Source organism: Delphinapterus leucas, chromosome 17 (genome assembly GCF_059928025.1).
Source record: "Delphinapterus leucas isolate spDelLeu-1000000601 "Yukka" chromosome 17, BTC_Dleu_Yukka2, whole genome shotgun sequence".
Lineage (NCBI taxonomy): Eukaryota > Metazoa > Chordata > Mammalia > Artiodactyla > Monodontidae > Delphinapterus > Delphinapterus leucas.
In genome coordinates, this window is record NC_143145.1 from 40,535,297 (window position 1) to 40,560,544 (window position 25,248).

At 43.6% G+C, this 25,248-nt stretch overlaps 1 protein-coding gene across 1 annotated transcript in view; it reads right to left on the reverse strand.

Annotated features, from left to right (window-relative positions):
* Positions 1-615: 615 nt before the first annotated feature.
* SDC2 (syndecan 2) overlaps positions 616-25,248 on the reverse strand; it is a 122,780-nt gene continuing 98,147 nt past the window's right edge. The window contains exons 2-5 of the mRNA XM_022584751.3: positions 17,384-17,495; positions 9,236-9,372; positions 4,555-4,690; positions 616-3,417 (exon numbers count right to left, since the gene is read on the reverse strand). Coding sequence (XP_022440459.1) covers positions 3,254-3,417; positions 4,555-4,690; positions 9,236-9,372; positions 17,384-17,495 — 549 coding nt within the window. The 3' untranslated portion in view covers positions 616-3,253. The remainder of the gene's footprint in view (positions 3,418-4,554; positions 4,691-9,235; positions 9,373-17,383; positions 17,496-25,248) is intronic.

Below are 25,248 nucleotides of genomic sequence, written 5' to 3' on the forward strand. Positions count from 1 at the left end.
TAATTCCCCAGAAATGACCAAACCTCCAATTTCACTCTGGTCATAAAATACTGGCATTGAAAAAAACCTCAGTGATTACTTAATTCAGACAACTCCATGTATCAGCTGGCTTGATTCCCTTTATCTGGAAACCTCTTAGGGTCTCGCTGTTTTCTGCCAGAGGCTTAGAACGTAAAATTCAAGTTAGAGATTGTTTTGTTTAACGTCATTGTCTTTTTAAACCAAATAGATTTTAAAACATTTTTTTCCTAGCATTCCATTATATAATTATAATAGAGCTGTAAAGAAGATCCTGATGATAAAATTAACCCTGCAATATTTTTAGGTTTTATATTTTTGCTCCTCACTTAAAATTTTTCCTTCAGGTTTCAAAATGTCTGAGATATTGAAGAAATAAACTCTTAAAAACTACGAAGTTACTACTGCACCTGTTCTTTCCGGAACTAGCACCCTTTGGTTCTTTAGGGCAGCCAGAAATTAATTATGTTCTACTTATTTAGCTTAGTCTCTTAGACCCTAGACAAACAGGCTACATCCTCAGTAAGCAAGTGCATTTTGTCTAACTTGCCAAAAAAAAAGAGCAAATATCAATTCACTAAACGTTTGATCTGAAACTATCAACTTTTAATGTTAATAGATGGCAACTTCTGCAATCTTGTCCAGACGAAATTCAATGTTATTAACCAGGTCCTAATCTGGAAGTTCAGGTACTAGGCACTTGCAGGTGAAACTTTTTAAAAAAATGAGCTCATACCATTTCCCCCACATGCTGAAAATGGGACAGTTTGAATATTGCAAGTCTCTCAAACAAAGCCATATTCATTCACATGCAGGAAGTCATTTAGATGTGGTTAAGGAAACAGGAAATTTTCGCATTGGCTTTAATATTTATATTTTACCAAAATTTTCCTGAACTTGGTAATCATCACTAACACTTCTTATAGTACTATTTACTGCATCTTAAAAGTAAAATAACTAAGCAGAAAATGTACAGTTGAAGAAAACTGGATGTCAGTGTATACAATGATTTTTTACTTTCAGCATGACAGACTTTATTTTGGCACTTTAACAAATATTTTGCTTTACAGCAGTGACAAAATATTTGCCAGAAATCTCCTTTTCCTGGCATGGATATTCCAAGCAGTTGTTATTCTACGAACTGAATTTCGCTATGCTTTGCACAGTTAGAGGTATACCCACCACATTCTTAACCTCCGTAACCGAGGGACTTTGTGCAGCTTTAAGAAGGTGCTATCACTTCCTTTTAATCACTTCAAAGTGGATTGATTGTGCAAGTGACTGGACAGGAATGTGAGAATTAAGGCCATTAAGAATTGACGTAAACACTGTTCCGAGTGCTGCATTAAAAAAAATTTTTTTTTAATGAGTTCTGTGGCAATTCCGGGGAATGTTCTCTAAAGGAAGGATTCATACTTCATTAAAAGTAAATTACATGTTGGAAAGGTGGCTGTTTTTGCTGTCTTCCTACTTTGGCCACTCACAGTTTAAAACAAAATTGGTGGTAAAATAGAAAAAGGAAATGTTCAGTTAGAAGGCAGTCCCCAGACAGGGTACTCTCATATTTCCAGCTCTTCCTCAGGCATCGCTGCTTTCTGGTAATTGCATTCCCAAGCAGTGAGGCCCTCCTTTTAATGCACAGAGCCTCCCTGCCTGACTCTTCTTCCCTACAGTGTGAACTATGGTATTCCATCTATTACCTCTTCGGTTAAGCTTCAGGAGAGATTTGGAGCAGTTTCGAAGGTAAAACAATCTACAGGACTAAACCATAGACACCGATGTCAGGAAAGCCCCCTTTAGTCCTTGGGAATTTACGGTCCTAAAAGTTATTTGCAAGAGCAGGCATTCGTCTCAATATTGCCATCAGCTATCTCCATAAAGGTTGCAAGTCACAGTTCCCTCTCTGGCGGCCTTTCGATATCTACATTCAAACATACACAGGATGATACATTCAGATTTCCTCTGGCCAATTCACAAGTAAATCTGGTGATAAACAGCCTCATCACTGAGCTCTTTGGTTTTTGATTTACAGACACTGTGGAACACTCAGAAATCAAACCCACAACATCCTTGAGAGCAGACGGTCGTTAGCAAAGGGGAGGTGTACATTTGACCGAAAATGTACAAAATTTATAACAGTGACATTTTCAATATTAGGCCACATGATTTATTCAGTAGTTTTTATGTTCTCAAATTACAATTTACGTCTATTCGTAAGACTACAAAAGTTACCATTATAATCGTCTGTTCTTATAAAATACCAACTTTTTTTTTTAACTGTTATATATACTCATTAACACCAGTCTGCGAAGAGTTACATAGAATCATAGGCACTTCAAAGGCTTAAAAAGATGTTTACAACTTAAATGCATTTTTAAGAACAAAAACTGATTTTTTCCTTAAGTCCCTACTCGTACCTTCAAATTGCAAGAAATTAACAGATACAGTGGCCAAAGGAATCTGCAGCAACTTCTCAAAATACTGTTATCATCTTTGGGTTTGCTGAGGCTTGTCAGTAACTCAAATCCTCCCAAAAGAAGATCTGATTAGACAGACATGACTAAACAGTTTTGCGGTGATAATCCAATTTTACACGTTAATTTGCTGTTGCAAATCTGCCTGAAGCTACAGGTAATGAAAAACAGAGCAAGTGTAAAACGGATAGTCTGACACTTAAAAATTTATACAAAGTGGAGGTTAAAGTTGATATATTTGAAAATCACATATACACTAAATTACCATTATCTGAAATATCCAAAGACGAACTGCACCGTAACAGCTACAAAAGGCATAGAGTTTTGTTTCGTTTTCAAGGGGACAAGAGGGGCGAGCAGAGGAGAGGGGAGCAACAGATAAATTAACAAAGTAAGACGAACTTGGTAAGAGACATGCAGACTCAAATGAAACAGCTTTCATCTTCAAACCGTAGGATAAAAACAATCTTTTCATATTTGCACATAAGAGTTTAAACCGATTCCATGAACGTTGAGGGTTTTTGTAACATAGTATTTTGCCACTGCTATTCACAGAACACTGCAGATGTTAACTTTGAATTTTATGTTGTTCTAAAGAAATACACGAAAAGTTTTAAATACAATGGGATTTTATCATTAAAGTGCCAGAATGGCTCTTTAATGAAAAAAACAAAAAAAACAAAGATCTTCATTATTCTATGCAAAAGCTTTATTTTTAAAAGTTCAGTGATCTCATAAATAGAGACACTAAATGGGAGTTTTCACGCATAAAACTCCTTAGTAGGTGCTTTCTGATAAGCAGCACTGGATGGTTTGCGTTCTCCAAGGTCGTAACTTCCTTCATCCTTCTTTCTCATGCGATACACCAACAGCAGGATAAGGAAAATTGCAAAGAGAAAGCCGATAACTCCGCCAGCAATGACAGCTGAAACACACCAGAAGGAAGATTACTCTTAGAAGAGATTCAAGGGTGGCAGAAATTAGCTTTGTCAAGCCCAATCTATCTACGCTTTCCTAAAAAGCTTAATTTAAAAACCCCAAAACTGGATTCAATGAAGCAACCAGGTAATTATGCAAATCTGACATTCCTCAGGAGGTATAATACTTTCTTTGATTAATATTAGTAATATCCCCCAAAAGCCTCAATAAGAAAAATCTGGCTGTGACCTCAACTAATTCCATACTTTAAAACTCTTGAGTCATTTCGGTATTCACATTCTGTAGTCTAATCTTCTAATTGCTTTCTTCAATGAAAACACAAAACATGATATAATCGACTTAAATTCCGTAAAGGAAAATAAATATGAAAAAAGCATGCAAATTTCCTTTCTAGTCTTGGATTTGGGACTATCCTCTTTCAGGGATCAAGCGTTGTACAGACATAGAGAACAGATTTGTGGTTGCCAAGGGGGGCGGGGAGTCGGGGGGGATGGACTGGGAGTTTGGGATTAGCAGGTGCGAACTATTATATACATGTATAACTGAATCGCTTTGCTGTACACCAGAAACTAACACAACATTGTAAATGTAAATGTATACTTTAATAAAATAAAAATTTTAAAAAAGGATTAAGAGTTCTAAAATCTTGCACATCTTCCCCTTTAAAATCAAATGTTAATACTTTCATCAGTAAGTTACGATTAGAGACAACATCCTTTAATACCTTGGGCGCTATATCAATGGCCCTCTCCATAAAGAACCTTTCCTTCTCTTAAATTTGTTTTGAAATCAGGATGAATGACTTGGATCAAGACTGATTGATTTTCATATTCTGCCACCCCCGACGCCCCATTGTTCCAGACCAGCTCAGGCCTTAACTTTCTTCTTGCCTCTCCCCACCCCGCCCAAAAGGCTGGCCGAGGGGTAGACTGAGGGAGCTGACAGAAAATAAAGACAACCTTTGCCTAACTCTTGCCTCTCCCTCTGGAATGAGACAGGTGCTCAACATGGTTTTCAGTACTAAGGTAACATCCAGCAAGCTTTGCCGATACCTCTGAATATCACTTAGGCAAACACAGGCCTATTTAAGGACCTGCCACCTGATCCCTACTGGGCTACTCACCTGCCAGGACTTCTGTTCGTTTAAACAGATTGTCTGAGTGCTTCTCAGTATACACATTTGTAGCCTCTTCAGCTGGGTCCATTTTCCTTTCTGAGTCAGAGAGGTGAACTTTTTCCTTATCAATTTCTTCAGGTGACTGGGGAAAGAAAAAAAGATTATGAAGATTTTCTTTTAATGTGCTGGAAAGAAGAAATAGTAGATGAGCACATTCCCAAGTTCGTTCTTTGCAAACACTGAGTTTAGGAAAGAATTGCAATAATCGCTTTGTGTGGTGTGCATACCAGTGGGTGAGTCCTATGGTGGACCCACGTTGTTCATGGTTTTATATAACGCCCATCACATGTATAGGCAAAATGGAGAGTTAGTGAGTTCATAATAATCCTAATGACATGGTTAGGTTGTTTTAGTCGACATTTCGTAAGATCTCTTTCTCACCACCCTTCTGACTTTAGGCCACCATCCCCCTCTGGCTGCTCCAACCCAATAGCACTGTCCCAATTCTCCTCACTCCTTTATCATCTTTTTGCCACACAGGGCACTGTGATGACAGCTTCCTTGTTGGCATTCTCTCCAAGTGTTCTCCCAGGGCTCTGCCTGCTACCACTCTGTGGGGAGCAGCCCCCAGGCTTCATCTGTAATGCTCCCCTCTATTTATTCACTCTTACAACACCTTCACCAAACCCTGGATTACAAAGAGCTTCAGGGGGCCTGGGCTCTGCAAGTAGCTCCCATGTGGTCCTGATCAAGTCATACCATTTTTTTGGACTTCATTTTCTGTATCTGTCCAATGAATGGCACTCTCAGGTTCCTGAGTATCCTGCAAGTCTAAAGTACACTCTTCTCATAGAAAGCCCATCGCTATTTGGATACCTGGTAGAAGGACAGACAACTTGACAGATGAGAGAATGAATTATCTGGGTTCTAATCTAGGAGCCTTTTCACTATGCATTAGCAGTCAGGGAAGGGTTAGGAAAGGGAAGAGAAAAATAGGCTAATACTCAGGTTTGTGACTAGGGAAAGAGGAAAGCAAGTTCTGGTGGCGAATGAGGTGAGAAGAAGTAGCGATTGTGATATTAGAGACTGAATTTACCTCATCCGTATCATCTTTGTCCCATTATTATGACAGATCACATGAATCCCCTCAGGTTTTTTCAGTCCCTAAAATCATTTGAGAGAGTTGACATTCCCTCTGACTCAGCTTCTGATCCAGTAGTCAGGAAGGAGCTTGCATTTCAGGGGGTCTGCGGGTGTGGGAACAGGAGGTCTCCACAGAACTGGGGCCACCACGTACTCACAGGAATGGTCCACCAGTGTACAAACTTCCAGGTGCTCTGGCTGGAACATTCACTCTTTAAATTTAAAAGTTTTACTGTATCAAAGTAAGAGCTTGACTAATAAGAATTCTTCCAATAGTATAGAACTAACCTGAAATACCTTAACTCCTGTATAGATGTACAAAGTGCAAGTACGAAAAGGCAGCAGAGATAATTACAATAAGCCAATTAAAGATCTGTCACATCCATGTCTGGTTGTTTGGATGCCATGGAAGTGTGATGGAAGTAAAAGATGACGAGCAATGCTCTGCTTGAACAAACAACTGTGTTCTTTGTATTCTGTCACATAAATTTATAACAAACTAGACAGAATATCTATAACAGTGACATTAATGCCACAGTATGCCCATTCAAAAGCAAAGTCTACTTTAATGGTATCATAGAGGCAATGTTTAATTTAGCTGTGCCATGTAATGACAAAATAGAAAATTTAATCACCAGTATTAATATTATTCATTATCAGTATTATCATGATAAGTACCTTGAAAAGTGTTTGACACAATGAGTAGCACTCAGTAAATCTCCCACAAAGGGATGAATTTTTTTTTTTTTGCGGTACGCGGGGCTGTCACTGTTGTGGCCTCTCCCGTTGCGGAGCACAGGCTCCGGACGCGCAGGCTCAGCGGCCATGGCTCACGGGTCCAGCCGCTCCGCGGCATGTGGGATCTTCCCGGACCGGGGCACGAACCCGTGTCCCCTGCATCGGCAGGCGGACTCTCAGCCACTGCACCACCAGGGAAGCCCAAGGATGAATTTTTATTATTACTACATCGAACACAAATGATACCAGGAATACATTAAAAGATTTGGGGGTCCTTAATTTCTGAGCTCATCTGCCAAACATCTGTCTTCTTTCTTTTAATCTGACACAATTACTTCCTTAAAACCAATTCTTAAAAATTTAAACCAATTTTCAATTCATTCTTGTCAACTGACCAGAGAGCTCTATGTCAAACTAGGTTTTGCTTAGGATAAACTCCACCATGAAAAGCCAAAACTGAATTTCTTGTCTCACGCTAGTGAGTCCTAATGGTTCCTAACGGTTCTTGACTTCAAGGGATTCGGTTATGACAAGTGGTCAAATAAACAAAGCCAGATGCATCTTTCAGCAGCCACGCTGGATGACCTACCCTCAGCTGCACCTGTTACTTTTCACTGCCCCTCTTCTCCCTTCTTCCTTTCACTCACTGAACCGAATCCATTTCTGAAGCAGCTACCGTGCACGGAGCCAGGTGTGTCTGCCTCAGTGCTCAGAGCTTCTCCCTCCTTTCCTATTGCCTGGCCTGTGAAGTCAGTGTACTGCTAACAGCAACGAGCCCTTCTCCATCCGACAAACAGCACTCCAGTCTGGAGAGGGCTGACCTGACTGCTCCACATCTGCAGAAACCCATCCAGCCTGTCCCTCACCACCCTGTGCCCAGGCACCGGGAGGACGGCGGGCGAGGGGAAGAACAACTGCACTCTGGGAAGGGGAGGAGCGTCAATGGGCAGGAAGCCTGCGTGCGTTCCGGCCTGCAGAGGGGTGCTCCTTACTCGGGAGAAGGCCCGTCCCCACCTTCGTGACGCAGCCTTCCACAGCCTTTCTGGTGCTAAAGCTTAGCAGCACCTCATTTCTAACCAGCAGACGGGTGAGCTCCAAGAGGGGGCACTTATGTTTCCAAGTTCTCATAAGCAGCATGCTACACCCAGGCCGCCTGCAAAGCCTCCTGCTGCTGTCACTCCACAGGCTCACTTGGTCAACTGCCTCGGTCTCTCCTGCTCTAACCAAATTCAGTGAAGGCTTACAAAATGCTTACTGGCTCTCAGGTGCCATGCTGCATGCCCTCACATTTAACCTCCTGAAGGATCCATCAGGAATGCGCTCAGAGAAGCTAAGAAACTTGACCAGATCTAGGATTTGAAACCTAGGCCATCTTCAGACTTTAACATGCATTTTCCAACTTAAACAGCTTACCTAGTGGTGGGTAGCCAGCTAGCTGCAGCAGCATGCTACTAAGGCCAAAATCATTGGTGTCACAGTTTCCATTAACTAGTAGCTTTGCTCTGTTCTAAGGTCAAAGACCTTATTTCTTAGTAAGTCAGCTCTCAGAATGAATACAGGGATGTACCCGCATTCATCATTTTCATTGGAAGAGGTCAGAGTTTACATACTGCTGAAGGTGGGCCTGAAAAAACTCTGGGAAAACACTTATTGAGACTAGTACCTGGAGCCTCCTTAGTCCATAACCTGTTTCAGCAGATGTAAAAGTTCACAATGGTTTTAACTCAGAACAAATTCTTTACGAAATAAAAACAATTTTTCTTAGCATAAGGCAAATAAACTGAAAAGGTTTTGCTTCTTAACTGGGCTATGAGTTCCTTAAGAAGGAGTACCCTGTAAAAAAGATTCGTTTATAAGCTACGCCTGGGTGATAAAAGTACTAGGTAGAATTAGCTATCAAGCCATGAACAGACGTGGAAGAACCGTAAATGCATGTTACTAAGCGAGAGAAGCCCATCTGAAAAGGCTACATGCTGCATGATTCTAACTATGCAACATTCTGGAAAGGCATGACTGTGGAGGCAGTAAAAAGATGAGTGGTTTCTAGGGGCTGGGGCAGGAGGGATGAATATGTAGGGTATAGAGCATTGTAGGACAGTGAAACTATTCTGTAGGCTACAATAACGGTGGGCACATGCCCATTATATATTTGTCAGAACTGACAGGATGTACATCACCATGAGTGAACCCTAAGGTAAAACTCTGGACCCTGGGAGACTATGACCTGTCAGCGTAGGTTCGTCAGTTGTAAGAAGTGACTCCTCTGGCACCGGATGTTGATGGGAGGAGGCTGTGCATGTGTGGGAGTCTATGGGAACTCTCCGTACTTCCCACTCAATTTCCTGTGAACCTAAACCTGCTCTGAAAAATAAAGTCTATCTAACAGCAACAACAAAAAAAGCAGTAGGTGGGCAAATGTCAAAACGATCATAAAGAGTAAGGGAGAGCCATTTACGATACAATGAAAAGACCATTTGTCCTTACACAGTTTTAAAGGGCACCTCTCAAAAGGCACAGTCTGGGGCTTCCCTGGTGGCGCAGTGGTTGAGAGTCTGCCTGACGATGCAGGGGGACACGGGTTCGTGCCCCGGTCCGGGAAGATCCCACATGCCGCGGAGCGGCTGGGCCCGTGAGCCATGGCCGCTGAGCCTGCGCGTCCGGAGCCTGTGCTCCGCAACGGGAGAGGCCACAGCGGTGAGAGGCCCGCGTACCGCAAAAAACAAACAAAAAAAGGCACAGTCTGTACAATTTTTTTAAAAACGCACGTTTACAGTAACCTGAGAACGCAATGGAAAACAAAATACACCTTTGTCTGAGCGGGGATCTTATTCTGTATCTTGTTCAGAGTCGTGGTTTCCACTCTCGGAGCAGCAATAGTGAACGGAATCTTTGGAAGGGGTCGAGATGTGGTCAGCTCTGGACTCTCTTCGTCCTCATCAGCTCCTGGCAAAATAAGCAAAGATGAGGACACAGGTTTCTACAGTATCAGACAACACTGTCTAAGGTTGACGATGACAGAGCCATGTTCTTTCAAAATACCCGCTCCTCAAGAACTTAGCACAAACCTTCCTGCAGTCTTCATAGCAGTGAAGAGTGATTTCAAGGTGGATCTGTGGGGAGACTGGAATTTTTTCTATATTATTATTATCCTGAATGCTCTCAAGTAGCCCTTCTTTTACTTCCATGTTCAGTCTGTCCTACTCAAGAGATTTCTTCCCTTCTATGCTGAAAGGTGCTACATTTTCCATTTTAAAACATAACAACAACAAAAAAGGAACACCGACCCTTTATCTGTGTGAGCTGCTGCCCTCTCTCCCCTTTTTACAACCAGATTTTTCTAATGGTGGTGTGCAGACTCACCGGCCTCTTCCCTCACCATCTACTCCACTCTGTGCTCTACTCCCCCTAGTCAGGTATTCCCTGTCACCACACTCCTGGTACTGTTTTGTTAAGGTCACCATTCCCCTCCACGTTCCATATCCAGTGGCATTTTCCAGAGTCCTCATCTAATTGAACCTCCTAGCGCCATTGGACGCTTGTCAACTCTCACCTCCTTCTTGATATACTACCTTTGGGTTTCTATGGCTTTGACTTCCTGGCTTTCTCCCCTCACCTCTCTGGCTATTTCTAAGTCTCCTTTGCAGGCTCATTCTCTTCTACCTGGACACAAAATATGAAGAGTTCCTTAAGGTTGAGCCCTAGGCTGCTTCTTACTCCACACTTTCTCTCTCACCCATGGCTTCAATTACCATCTAAAGACAAATGAAACCTAAGTTGACATCACTAGCTTTTACCACTCCTCTGAAATGTAGACCTACATATCCACTGGCCTACTTGGCATTTTCACTTGAATGACTCAAAGGTACTATATACATCTCTATCATGTTCAAAGCACAACTCATGGAACAGACTTGTGGTTGCCAAGGCACGGGGGGGTTGGGGAGGGAAAGATTGGGAGTTTGGGATTAGCAGATGCAAACTATTATATAGAGAATGGATAAACAGCAAGGTCCTACTGTATGGCACAGAGAGCTATATTCAATATCTTGTGATAAACTATAATGGAAAAGAATATTGAAAAAGAATGTGTGTGTGTGTGTGTGTATATATATCTAATTATATACTGAATCACTTTGCCGTACAGCAGAAATTAACACAACATTGTAAATCAACTATACTTCAAAAAAATTAAAAAAAAAATAGAACTCATGATCTCCTTGCCTCTCCCCTCTACAAACCTGGTCTTCTCCCCATATTATCTTGCAGTGAATGGAACCCTCCATTCCTATAAATCACAGCTCTGGCCCCCTCCCCTCCTCCTTACCACCACATTGAATCCATCACCCAGTTCTGTGGATTTTACCTTTTTATTACGTCTCCACTCTTACACCTTTTTATGGTTCCAGGGCCACCGCCCTCATCCAAACCACTGTAATCTTCCTATCAATCACTGTACCTACCTTCTTCCTAACAGCTCCCTTTCAGTCCACTGTCCACAAGCTGGCTGTGACCACATCATCCTCCTGTTTAAAGCCATTACAATGGCACTCCACTGATTTCAAGGTGAATATAAAATGCCTCAACCTAGCCTTGTGTGGTCCAGCCCTGGCCTACCTTTCCAGCTTCCTACAGCATCATTTTCCCTGCTGTCCCCTGTGCTCCAGCTGTGGTCCCCAACCTTTGGCCAGAAGCCTTTGCTTAGTTAATTCCTATCTCACCTCCAGACCTCAGCACAAATGTCCTTCCTTGGAGAAGGCCTGCCTTCCATATTAGATTAGAGTCTTCGTTAAATGGTTTTCTAACACCACCTTTCTTACCCTAAGACTGCATTTATCAAAAGTTTGTAATGATGCATTTGTTTGTGTAATGATTGACTGAAGTTTCCCCTACAAGACTGAAGCTCCATATGGCCAAGGGATTGTCCGCCAAGTGCCTAACAGAGTCCCAACACCTCCAGACTCTGACCCAGGTTTTGTGCAGTAAGGACTGACCACTGACTGCCAGCTGGGCACTATGTTTTTTTGTTCGTTTGTTCTGCTTTGCTTTTTTATCAGAAGAATTTGAGAATTTCTCACATTCAAATATAACCTTTTTTTTTAACATCTTTATTGGAGTATAATTGCTTTACAATGGTGTGTTAGTTTCTGCTGTATAACAAAGTGAATCAGCTATATGTATACATATAACCCCATATCCCCTCCCTCTTGTGTCTCCCTCCCACCCTCCCTATCCCACCCCTCTAGGTGGTCACAAAGCACCGAGCTGATCTCCCTGTGATATGTGGCTGCTTCCCACTAGCTATCTATTTTATGTTTGGTAGTGTATATACATCCATGCCACTCTCTCACTTTGTCCCAGCTTACCCTTCCCCCTCCCCGTGTCCTCAAGTCTATCCCCTACATCTGCATCTTTATTCCTGTCCTGCCCCTAGGCGATCTTGAGAAAGAAACACAGAGATGGAGGAATTAGCCTCCCGGACTTCAGACTATAACATTCTTTTTTTTATAACATTCGTTTTAAGCTGACCATTCGTCCAATTTGTAACAACTGAAAAAAAACTCAAAGTTTGTAACTCGAACTAACCTGCTTCCTCGGACAGGAGCAAAGGATGAATAGCCCCCAATTCCTCACAGAAGCATGTTCCAATAACAAGCGGTTCAAAAAGCAAGAGGTGAGATACCGGAAATAGTGCAAAGCTATGAGTAAGGCTCGTTTTAAAAATATATCGACTGCCTCTGGCACGTACACTCGTTATACAGAGAAGAAATGGTGAGGGTCTATTGGAATAAATATTGGATTTGGCATTAAACACACTTAGTACCGATTCTGGCATTTATTATCTCTGTGACCTTGGGCAAATAACGCTTGAGTCAGTTTCTTCACCTGTAAAATGGGGATAACAACAACTAAGTCTCAGAGGTGCAAACATAATATGTATATTTGAAAGCATTCTGTATACATAAAATGTTACATAAATGTAAGTCATTAATAATGATGGCTCCAAGTACACTGCTCTTTCATATCAGTCTCCCCGATTTTCCATCAAAGTTTTATACATATGATTGATTTGCTTCTTACAAAAAAAATTCAATGAGAAATGAAAAATTTTCAATTAAGGGCTTTCAAGACTCCCTTGGTTCACAAGAGTTACAAATACAACCTGCCAAATTAGGAGTGTGGAGAATTTGTTGTGAGAGAAGAGATTTTGTAAAGTAGAAAATTCCCTCAAGTTGGCACTTCTTAAGTTAGAGACAGGTGAGTCACCCACCTCAGGGGCTCTTCCACTGCATTTATTATCTTTATTAAAAAGATTGACCCCTCTGCCCAAACCAGAAATCTGGGGACCCCCCTTTCAGCCCGCTTTGCCTGAGACATCCTAGCCCAGAGCCCAAAGCTCGTTTCCACCTGGGAAACTCCTGCTTACACTTTTACGCCCAGAATCGGTGTCATCCCCTTTCCATCCATCGTGGAACTGTGTCTTTCTCTATGTTTCCACTGTTCACTAAGTCTCTTCTTTTTTAAAAAATAACATTTTCTTCTACTTATGAAAAGAATACATGTTTTTAAAACATACATTTTTCATAGATGATATTGGGAAACAGACATACGGGAAGGAATAAATAAAATTATCCCACCACCAGAGAAAGCATCATTAGATTGTATTTACTGAAGTGTTCCTAGCACCTAGAATGGTGTCTGTTCCCCCGTATTATGGGTCATTGTTAAATAGTTGTGGAAAGAATTGAATAAGTATCTGCATATCATCTCATCTCCTAATGAGTTTTTTATCTCTTAGATGACTGTTCCACCCTCCAAGGACTCTTGCACTCTCAGAATGTTCCTTTTTCAAAGTATCTTCTTCTTGTTTCAACGTTAAAGGGCCTTATCTCTCCAACCGTAATAAGTTTTTCTGTAAGTTCTCTTCTCACTGTGAGTTTCTGTTCTCTTCCAATTTGGGGGTGTGGGAAGGTCTCCATCTTTCAGAAGTTACAGGTTCTCCTGTAAATGTCTGGGGAGCCTTGGTTGTCTTCTCGTATTTAAGAAGGAAAGGCTGAGAAGCTGACTAGAAGTTCTGAGCACACAGGAGAGCGCTGTCAAATGTTAGCATCATCAGTTAGATAGGCTTGTGTGTTTTGTTGGAGAAACTGCCAATGCCAGTGTCTTGTAGTTGTTTCCTTTGAGTCGGTCCAATTTCCTGGAGAGGGTAAAGGCCAGCCCGTCAGTGTTCCAGGAACTGACTGGGAGAAGACAACTGGGAATATCTCCGCATTAAATAACTCTTAATCTAAGAACTTGTATTTCCTGTTTTCAGTGTGGTGTCCCTTGTCCCATCTGTGCCTGGTACACTCCCAGTCCAAAGACCCTCTGTTTTATCTTCCCCAGATGATATACTTCCAGTTTTCTCCTGAGGTTGGGAGCATCAGTCCCTTTGCTGCGTTATGGTGGGAAGGAATTAGGGACTCTACCTGCATCTTGAACAGACTTTCAACCAATCAACCTGAGTTTAGTACCATTTTCATGCTCCATCTAGTGTTATGAATTCTGGGGCCCTACGGGGATTCTACTGTGTAAAGTGGTTGCCTCTTGGCTCTCCCCACCCCCACTACTGGCTAACTCAGCTTTCTCATGTCTGCCAAGTCTGTTACTACTAGCCCATCTGCTTCCCAGCTTTCAAAACATTATGGCCTTTGTCTCCTGTACTGTTTTGTTTGTCCTTGCGAGTTTAGGCCCAATTCCTTTATTGTTGGTTTAGTTGCGTATTGAAAGGTATGTGTGTTCAATCTGCCACCTTTAACCAGAACTCTGCACTTCACTCTTACATTTTTGTTGTATAGCACCTTCTTATGTTATATACCCATGACATGGTATAACAATTATTTTTTTCTCATGTCTACATTTTTCTCATCAGACTCTTGGTTCCTTGAGGACAAGAACCTAGTTTTTCATCTGTGTCCCAAGAACATGGCCTAGTGTCTGGTCCACGGTGAACGCCCATGAAACATTTAAGTGAATGGTTGAAGTTTTCATGTCTGCCAGTGTCCACCCCTGAGTGCACATATATAGTCTGGTGCCATCTTCTCAGTTGGGAAGCACCCTCTAGGCCTCTGGCCATTTTCCTCCAGACTCTTTGCTCTTCCACTGGATAGCATGATAGGAGTGAGGACAGAGGGAACGAAACCCTCTGGCCAAAACCTGGGGGATCCCAGTCTCCAGCTGGGACTGGGCATCAGCTAGGCAGGGTCTCCTCATTCTGGAGTAGAGTTTTAAGACACAAGGAGGCAGTAGAGCAGAGGAGTGACAGAGAACACACTCTCAAGCCCAACTCCCTGGCCCCTATCCCAGCTCCATTTCTTTCCAACAGTGTGATCTGAGGCAAGTTATTCAATCTCCCTGAGCCTCAGGTTTTTTCATGTGAAAAACGGAGATAATACAATCTCTCTTTACAGAGATATTAGAAGACTAGGAACAGTGCCTGACACGCAGTAAGGGCTTTACAAATTTTAGTTACAGCTTCTATTACCTTTAAGCTGAAAATCAACATCCCCAGTGCAATGCAAGGAGCTTTCCAAAATCCAGAACGATACACTTCTTTTTTTAAAAAAAATTAATTAATTTATTTTTAAAATTTATTTTATTTTTGGCTGTGTTGGGTTTCCGTTGCTGCACGCGGGCTTTCTCTAGTTGCGGTGAGCGGGGGCTACTCTTCATTGCGGTATGAGGGCTTCTCATTGCGATGGCTTCTCTTGCTGTGGAGCACAGGCTCTAGGCACACGGGCTTCAGCAGTTGAAGCACACGGGCTCAGTAGCTGTGGCTCACGGGCTCTAGAGTGCAGGCTCAGTAGTCGTGGCGCAGAGGCTTAGTTGTTCTGCGGTATGTGGGATCTTACCGGACCAGGGCTCAAACCTGTGTACCCTGCATTGGCAGGTGGATTCTTAACCACTGTACCACCAGGGAAGCCCCAGAATGATACCCTTCTTTGTAGCAATGATCTGCCTAAGGCTGGAGCCAAGGCAGAAGCAATGTGGGCCCACATTTAAGCCTCAGCTCGATCCGTCTGATGAGTGGTTCAGGATTTCAAATGACCCACTCCAATCCCCTTTCGCCTGGATGGGGGGGAGTGGGGGAGGGGAGGTGCTGCCAGAGGAGCAGGACTGAACCTGAGTCCTTTATATTAAACTTAGGGACACTCTTGGCAGAAGTCAGCAAAATGACTTGGACAACTTCCAGAAATCTCTAACAACTCTTAGATTCTAAGATCTGTGAAATGGGGACAAAAATGTATCCATATTTATTATTTACTGGGACATTTTGAAGAAGACAGTTACAAAGCACTTTTGAGGTGCTAATGAAAAGAAAGAGGCACCATGAGTGAACGGTATTAATAGAGTTGTGGACTATGGAGAACAACTTTTCACACTCTTCCTGCGTGTGCGTTATATACCACTTTCCCCAGAATAACTATTTTTACATGAGGGCTATTTTTACATGAGGACTGCATTGTAAGCTCATTGTTACTAGGTCAGCCACCACCCCTCTTGTCTTTCTCAGTCTTGCTGTTTTCCAACCTAAAACACTCACTCTTATGTAGCTAGAGCTCTCCCAAAGACACAACTGATTTTAATTTCCTCTGGGTCATTCTGAAGCCCAGGCCGATCTGATTGTGAGACATCGACATTCAGCGTAACTTTTACCAAATGTTGAACATAAAATGAAAACTCAGATCAAGGAAGATCCTGGATAAGACTTGCCTAGCATGCTGCTGACTTTGAGTTCCTGACTGGATCATTAACCTATGCACAAGCTCTTCTTTCTCTGCTACCTGAGGGCCAATCCCGGCACAGGTGGAACATTTCCCAGGTATGGTAGACTGCAAAATTGGCCAAATCCTTTATTCCCCCTTGTATCCACATCCTCTGCAATGTGGCCCTGCAGTTCTTTTCATTAAGAGGCAGACTCCGGCCTGGCCTTACAACTGGCTCTGACCCATCAAATATGGTAGTGAAATTGTGCCAGTTTTAAGCCTTGGCTTCAAAAGATTTTGCTCACTCCTGCTTGCTGTCTTGGGATCTCTGCCTCCTCCCTGTGGACAAATGGCTGGCCTTCTGGAGGATGAGAGACCGCATGACCAGAGCCAAGTCTGCCCCATTGCCCCAGAGATATGACAGAATCTAGAGATCAGCAAAGCTGCAAACCCAACCTGCAACTGACCATTGACATGTGAGGGAGCCCAGTCAGGCCAGCCTAAATTGCCACCCTGCAGAGTAATGAGCTAAATAAAATGACTGTTGTTTTTAGCCACTACACTTCGGGGTGGTTTGTTACCAGTCATTACTGTGGTGATAGGTAACTGATACACCGCTGGAGTTGAGGATATCACTGTACAATCATTTTACCTGGCTACTACGTTCTCCCTCCTGCGTTCGAGCAATACACTAGGAGTAAGAAAGTATAACTCTTCTTGGTCTCACCTATAATCTTTAAGGTAGGGTTGGCAGCTGTGTGAAACCAGTGTCTCAGGGATCTCTTTAAGGGTGGTTTCCATGACATCGCTCTGAAAGCCTTAATAATAAAATTAAAAGCTAATGTTGACAGAACACTGACTACATGCCAAGCAGCATACTCTAAGAGCTACAGATGTGTCAACCCCTTAAGCCTCACGACAAACCTATGTGGGAGGGACTATTATTACCTTCCATTCTATAAATGAGGAAACTGAGGTTCAGCCAAGTTAAATACATTCCCAAGATCGCACAGCTCAAGTGGCGGGGAGCTAGAATTCACACCCAGATGCTGTGACTCCACAGGGCATGCTCTTAACCATCGTGCATGCTGCCTGTCTCCTCGAAGTAAGTCCCACTAGTGTGTGTGTGTGTGTGTGTGTGTGTGCGTGCACACGCACGTGCTTACACAAGCACAGAGAACAGAGGTGAGTGTGGACGTAGCCTGCCTTACCCGAGCCTGATGCAGAAGCATAGTCATCGTCATCAATAGGATACACTCCTGAAGCTTCTTCAATGGAGCTGTTGTCAAGGTACATGTCTTTATCAGATGTCAGCTCTGCCCGCTGAGAAAGGAGAGAGAAGGGATTCAGGATGATGAGAAATTAGGAAATGAGCTTATTCAATTCACTGTGCAGGTTTACATCTCAGCGACTACCCGTCCCTCTCCCCTGTTCCTTGGAACCCACGTTTCTGGCCCTACCCCTCCTTAGGACACCCTGACAACTCATATTATGTCAAGGGCTGATCACAGACAAATGCCCCCGAGGGAAGCCTACAGAACCTAACTCAGTAACGTGAAGATAGCTCAGAGGCCGAAGTGCCTATCACGGGCTTATCTCCTTACATCCCACTAAACCTGTCTGAGTTCCAGGGCCCCCCAGTGCTAGTTGGAACCATCTCAGGCATTCCTGTTGTCACAAAGTCACCATGAGGCCCCTTTACTGGAAAAGCTACAAGACATTCAAATCATTTAAGACTTTCTTGGGGGATGTATTAGGGTGCTTGGGCAAAATCACTATCCAAGGATCCGTCAAGGTCCCTTGGATGTTTGCAGGCCCGGCCACACTCAGAGAGGCATCACCGCAGCCAGGAGCTCGTGGTGGCGGGCAGGCTGTCACAGGGCTTCCTGCCACAGCCCAGACGCATGCAGATGCCAGCACCATACCTCTCGAGGAGCAGGGCCTGCGAGGCTCATGGACCAGGGCGACAGCCCACCGTGAGCCGCGTCTGGGGCTCACGGGCTTAGCAGAGCCTTAATGACAAATGCAGATAAACCCACACAAGCACATTCTTTTTATATTCCTGGCACTTGGTAACAGCAAATCACACAGTGAATATGGAGAGGGATCATTCACTAAGTCGACCAGTTCCACAGCTTCTTAGCTCTTCGGTAAGAATTTTAGTATTACAATTCAACCTAATCCTACCAAGAGATCAAGTCGCATGAATTGGAGGCCGAGTAGATGTATAATTTTTTTCTTAAATGGTTTCAGTAAATTGATATTTTACCACCAGTATCTCATGAGAGCCCAGAAACAAATACAGCGATCTGTCAGCTTCTAAACAACATCTGTGTTTGGAAAAAGGCAACACTCATTATTGTCCTATTTTTAAAAATCAAATGGAATGTCTCTTCCTAATAGGAATGACAAAAAATGTTTCCCTCACTTCAGAGGCTTTCATTAGATTCCCTTCAAAGCCTTCTGCTCCAGCTGTCACTGGGACTGCAACCTTCCTAGGAGGGTGCTGGCCGCGCCCCATCACAGCACGTCTTCCCTCAGGTTTCAGCCGCTGGCTGGAGAGGCTGAAGTGTCCTCAACCCGAGTCCGTGTTCTCCAGGCGTCAGGGACAACTGACGGGAAGGTATGGGCGCCCACTCTGGGTGAGCCGCCACATCGGCACATTCTGAGAACTGAGACTTTAATCAGGGACTGGTTTCCCAGTGGCCTGGCCCGCAGGCACTGAGTGACCACCCTGTGCCAAGAGTGTGCTGGAGTTTCCTACTACAACAGTCAGAGCTTAACTCCACCCTCTGAGGCCATTCTGCGTGACACGGGTCTCCAAGGCTCTCCCCAGTCCAGGCCTCGGGTGTTTTCCCAAGCTTGTGAACCGACCGTATCAGAAGCCCTGGTTTCCACAGCCCCACCATCAGCGTCACTGAGCCACAGTATGCAGTCAGCTCCTTTGAGCGCGAGGACTGCACCTCCTACGTCTTCAGTCCACTCCAACTCCCCACAATCATGTATCTGGCGTATAGTACATGCTCAGTAAACACTGCTTGGGCTGTTTCGTTTGTTGTCCTGCTTGTATTAAACTTTGTCCTGTGAACCTCATCTGCAGGACCCTGTCGCTCTTTCTCTCAAATCCTGTCTACAAAACAGGCTCTGACTTCTTCAGTCCTTCCAGGTCCCCTCGTTCCAAACTACTATTTTGGATTTTGTAGCCTATGAACAGTTTAAGACAAACTCTCAGTGTTATTTATTTTTTTAATATATACCTTTTAAAATTTTATTTATTTAAGTTTTTGGGCTGTGTTGGGTCTTCGTTGCTGCGCGCGGGCTTTCTCTAGTTGCGGCGAGCGGGGGCTACTCTTGGTTGCGGTGCGCGGGCTTCTCATTGCGGTGGCTTCCCTTGTCGCGGAGCATGGGCTATAGGCACGCGGGCTTCAGTAGTTGTGGCATGCAGGCTCAGTAGTTGTGGCTCATGGGCTCTAGAGGACAGGCTCAGTAGTTGCGGCTCACAGGTTTAGTTGCTCTGCGGCACGTGGGATCCTCCTGGAGCAGGGCCTGAGCCCATGTCCCCTGCATTGTCAGGCGGATTCTCAACCACTGCGCCACCAGGGAAGCACTCAGTGTTATTTTAAATTGTTGCCCCTCCGCAGAGCACACTTGGAGAAGGCAGGGCCTCAATGCCCTGTGTGTGCTCCCTGGGCCTCTAAGACTGCATGGGGACTCAATAAATATTTGCCCATTGAGATTACCTAAAACAAATTGGCCTTTGACTCAGGCTTCAGAGATAACACATGTCACAAGACCCCTAAAGTTGAAATTTTTCCATCTGAAGCCTGGGAGATCACTGGCCCCAAACCTCCCACACACATGGCATGGCACCTGGCTTAAGTGACCTTGAGTCTTAAAAGCAGAAACCTGTTTGCCTTTTCTTAGCATTGAACACCTTTTTCCTCCTGGCTCTGTTAAAGAAGTTTGAGGTGGCACCGGCCACACGAAGATATTTAATCCCTCCTTGTAAACTGAATTTCTATTCATTAGGTGACCCAGTTGTCAGATGGACATGTCTGTCACACTCACAGGCGGATGGGCCAAAAACGCCTCCCGGAGGATTCTGGCCACCGCACAGTTCAACCACACGGGGAGGCTTGACAAGCAACTCACTTCTCCAGGACAACCGGCTCCTTAGGAAGAAGCTTTCAGACCTGAATTACTATAAGACTTGGGGTCAGGATGCATGTAGAGAAGCTGGCTTGCCCTCAGGCTCTGCGGAGCTCCAGGGTGGTCCTGTGGCTGACGGGATGTTTAATGTGCTCAAAGGCAGCTAAAAATATTTGTTCCTCCAGCATCCGGTGTGGTGCAAATAATGATGACCTCACACTAAAAGTTAACTCCTGCTCTGATGTCAGGGGCAGCAAGCACCTAAGAGGAATTACCAATATCTATCCTTCTATAGAGTCCAATTTAAGCAGACTCCTTTTCACTCGGTAGCAGGTAATGCTCAAAGAAACACCTCCACTGTCTTTCCTTTTAAACAAAAACCACCTTCACACACGATACTTCCTTCGGTGAAGCCTCTGCAGTCTGTGGAAAGGATTGCTGCAGTTAACATGCCCAGAGAGGAAAAAGAATTCTGCATTGACATTCCCTGGGGGCAAGATGTGCATCTCTAGAAAGCCAAGAGAGGGGGTGACTCAAGGCTACTGCTTCTACACCAGCCAACTGCGATGTGCCTCACGAAGCAGAAAACCCCAAGACACACTGAACGCTCTCCTGTTCGATGAGACAGAGCCACTGGATGAAAGGAACCAGGAGGAAATGGGCAGAGGCACAGCCCGGGGTGCGGAGATGCAGCCTGACGGTAGGATTTCCTAATGCATTTGTTTCACTTGGGACCAGCCATCTCTACGAGGCAGCGCCAATACTGTTGGCTAACAGGGCTCAGAGTACAAGCTGGAAGAAAAACAAAGCTGGTCTTTCAGACCTCTCCCCCCTTGGCTGATGCAAGACATGCGTGCAGGAGAGCAAAGGGAAGTTGTAGAGAGCAACTGGGTACACGAGAAGGAACACTGACTGCGGGACAAAACGGAGGTTCAACCATGGAAACGGAGCTCTAAGTTGCCTTCATAGAGGAAGCAGCTCCTCCCAGAGGAGAAGGCCCACTGCCTGAGTGCTGGGTCCCCACATGTCTGGAAGGCAGGCAAGATAACACGTTTGTCTCCCAACTCCATCCCTTCTCTTCTAGCCTTCGAACTGCAGCAACCTCATCATGTCGGGTCCAGACCATTACAGAGGCCTCCGTACTTAGCCACCGCTCAAGACGTTGTCTTTGAACCCACTGTCTGCTGAGGGACTATTCTTAAATATGATCGCATTGCTCCCCTGCTGACAAAAAACCCTTTAGTGGCTCCCTATCCCCTATAGGATGAAAGAAAAAATGCCTTTTCCTTGAAAGAATACCATATGACCTCACCTGCATTTCCAGTGCCAGTTGCTGCCACTTCCTCTGCCCAAACCCTGGGCTCCATGACCAAAAAAACTCCACTCAGAGACCTGGGGACACCAATTTCCTTTATACAAAACCCCTAAGAGGAAATACACTCCTCTAAGGACAGAAAATTGAGGAAAACAATGGTGATCTAGGCCTCACATACATGAGAATGGTGAAAACAAATATTCTGACAAGACGGTTTGGCCCAAACATACATGGTATTTGCAATAAAAATGAACAGAGAAAATGCTGATCCAGTGCCTGGAAGACCACAAGTGCACTAATCTCGATTTTAGTAAGCAATATCACAAACCTGCCCACTTTCTCAGTGAAGAAAATCGTGGGATGGCAACTGAACAAATCTACTTGTTGGTTTTTTCTTGTGAGGTAAAGCTTACATCGAACAAATATCATGTTTCAAACTGCCAGGGTGGAAATCTGTTATTTAGAAATTAGAGGTCTTCCTTGAAAGATACACTGCCTTATCTACTAGATGAATGTCCTCTAAATGCCTTAAACTAGGGCAACCGATAAACAGTGGTCAAGATAATTAAAGCTCAAAGCAGTAGGTGTTAAATTCACCTTATGGTGGAAACTTAGGTTGATAGCAAAGTCAGGAAGTAGAAAACCTAACTATTTATGGATACCACTCCCAGACCCAAGCTTCAGAAAATTATCCTTCGGACATAAAAATTAAATAGTCATGTGGCCTGCTATGACATTCTAAATCACATCTTAGATAACAAACACCTGGATGGTGTCTCAGTTTTAGGATAAAGGCACATCCAGTCCTGACTTAGACTCAAATGTATATTAACTTTGATGGTGATTACAAAGCACCAAACTGGCTGTAACTTTACCTTATTTTTCCAGAGGTGACTTAATAAACTATTTTATTACTAGCTAGCACACACTGTAAAAGAAATAATAGTTAACATTTTCTCCCACATTGTCTCACAGAGATGATACACTTGCCCTTAAGATGAACTTGCCAATTCTGGCTTAGGTAGAGCCCAAAGGAACATATAATCTTAGAGCTTGACTGGACACTACAGGTATCCAGATGACCTATTTATTTCAAAAGTGAAGACACAAAACACCACAGTGGCAAAGTCTCTTAAAATCACCCAGTCTAGTTGGTGGCCAAACTAGAGCCCCAAAACTTTTGCCTCCTAATTCTTACTGTTGCACTGTAATGTCCTACAACATGAAGCTATCAGAGCCAGTCAGTCTGGGGTTCAAAAGGATTAGCTGTAGCTAATGGTTAAGTGTTTATTATGTGCCACGCATTCTGTGCTAAGTGTTTTATAACCACTGGCACGTTGAATCATCTCAACAATCTCCACTGCTGACCAAGGAACTGAGGCTTGTCCAAAGACAGACAGCTCAGAAGCGGAGAGCAGGGGTTCACGTCCAAATCTGGCCTTCAAAGTGTGTGGTCATTGAGAGTGCTGGCCATGCTGTGCCTCCTCCCAGCCCCCCTTGTGATTCACACACAATAAAGGTCCTGAGGAGAATTGTAATAAAGAGTCCTGTTGAACTCTGCTTGATCCAGGACTTTCAAACTTTGGCCATGGAAATTCTCCAACCCCCACCTCCCCGAAAATCTATTTAACATCTTTTAGAACTAGTATTCTTGGCATCACAGATGGGGGAAAAAAATCTGTGTGAAGAGTTAGAATTCTAGCTTAACAATTTCTTCTCTGCCTAACTTCTTGCAAACTGCCCATGTGAAGGATGCCAACTGCCATTCATTCATTTTTAGTAATCCTTCATCTCTATCAGATGTCCCATCCAAACCAAAGATGTAATGGAAGGAAAGAAGCCTATGTTTATTGTTGGGAAAAGATACTGCTGTCCTTGAATATGTGAGGTATGACTGCATTATATATTTCCAGGCAAATGCTATTGTATTTACCAAGCCCTTGTTTACAGAAAACTACCTGGTACCTAACAATGTCCTAGGCATATTCTACTAACCTGTATATAATTCCCACAAAAGCTGAGGTCAAAGGTGAGGTCACACATGAAAGCAAATTCTTAAATCCTTACTTAAGAAATCCTTAAGAAAGATCTTTAGCTCAGACCTGTTTCAAACACCTAGACTAGTCCTTAATTACTAGTCCTTTTAGCTTTTTGCTAAAGTCTCTAACTTTAAGAAACACTTCAGCATACCTTCCATAAAGTGGGAATTTAGTTTAAATTATTTACTGGTGCATATTAGGAAAACAAATCCAATGCTGAAAAGAAAAAATCAGGTTTATGAAAGTAGAATCACATTTGGGTGTGAATGAGGCAAAAAGATGACTGGGCTGCTCATAAGAACGTCACATCAAAAAATAAATTCTAAAAAAGTCAAAGCATCGGCAACTGTGGAAAATTTCAACTGTTCCATGAACCTTTTGAAACAAACCAAAGCACGACAGATGACAGAATTCCTACCGTATCTATTTACAATCCTGCAGGTCTGAACCACTCATTTGGAATTGACCAGTCATGGCGGATTTTCCTGCTGGACACTGTAAACAGAGTGGGAATCTTATCTCACCACTTAGAATGTACGTTCCTTGAAGAGGTCCAGGAACCAGGAGCAGGTCTGATGTTTTCTGTATCCCCTACTGCTTTAGAGCCAGCATACGGTAAAGGTTCAAGAAAGAGTACGAGAGGTCACATTTTTCTGAAAGGCTAAACCCAAGCTTTAAGCCATTTGGTGAAAGGAAATAACCATGTATTTTAAATAAGTTAGCTGGTTACCTCACATCAAGGAAAACTCAATCGATGTACTCTTACTAGGTCTCTTTTTAAAAAGGGAGATCTGGGGGCTTCCCTGGTGGCGCAGTGGTTGACAGTCCGCCTGCCGATGCAGCGGACACGGGGTTCGTGCCCCGGTCCGGGAGGATCCCACGTGCCGCGGAGCGGCTGGGCCCGTGCGCCACGGCCGCTGAGCCTGCGCGTCCGGAGCCTGTGCTCCGCAACGGGAGAGGCCACACAGTGAGAGGCCCGCGTACCTAAAAAATAAAAAAAAATTTAAAAAGAAGGAGATCTGGAATTCAGCCTTTTACTGTGAGGAGAACTAACAGAAAGATAAGTATGACCTTAGAAGAATCCACCAACTCATTACGAATGCCTCCAATGAGCCGGGTACAGCACTAGTCTCTGGAGAACATTTAAATGGCTGAGAAGTGTTTTAAAAAGTAACACTGAGTTAGTGTACTTCACAGTAGAAATTTTCCTCTTTGTTTAAAAAAAAGAACTGAATGTGGTTCAAAGTACTTAGATTTTCTAGCCAACAAAGCTCAAATAAAATCTTTCTCTAATAAAACGCTCAGTCCAATAATCAGCATGTTAAAAAAAACAACAGCAAAATAATCTTGCCAAAGGATTACTTGACTCATCTCAATTTATATTTATGATTCAATAGAATCCATATTATTTTCACCAAACATGCCTCACTGTAGGTATATTGGTGCAGCTGGAGCTTCAAAATTATTTTTCTCCCTACAACGTTTGTCTGTTGAGTCTACAGTAGGGTACCTGGCTCAGTAAGTGGTTTGTTGGGTAAATTTCAACCATCCTCTCAGATAGGAGGACCCAGAA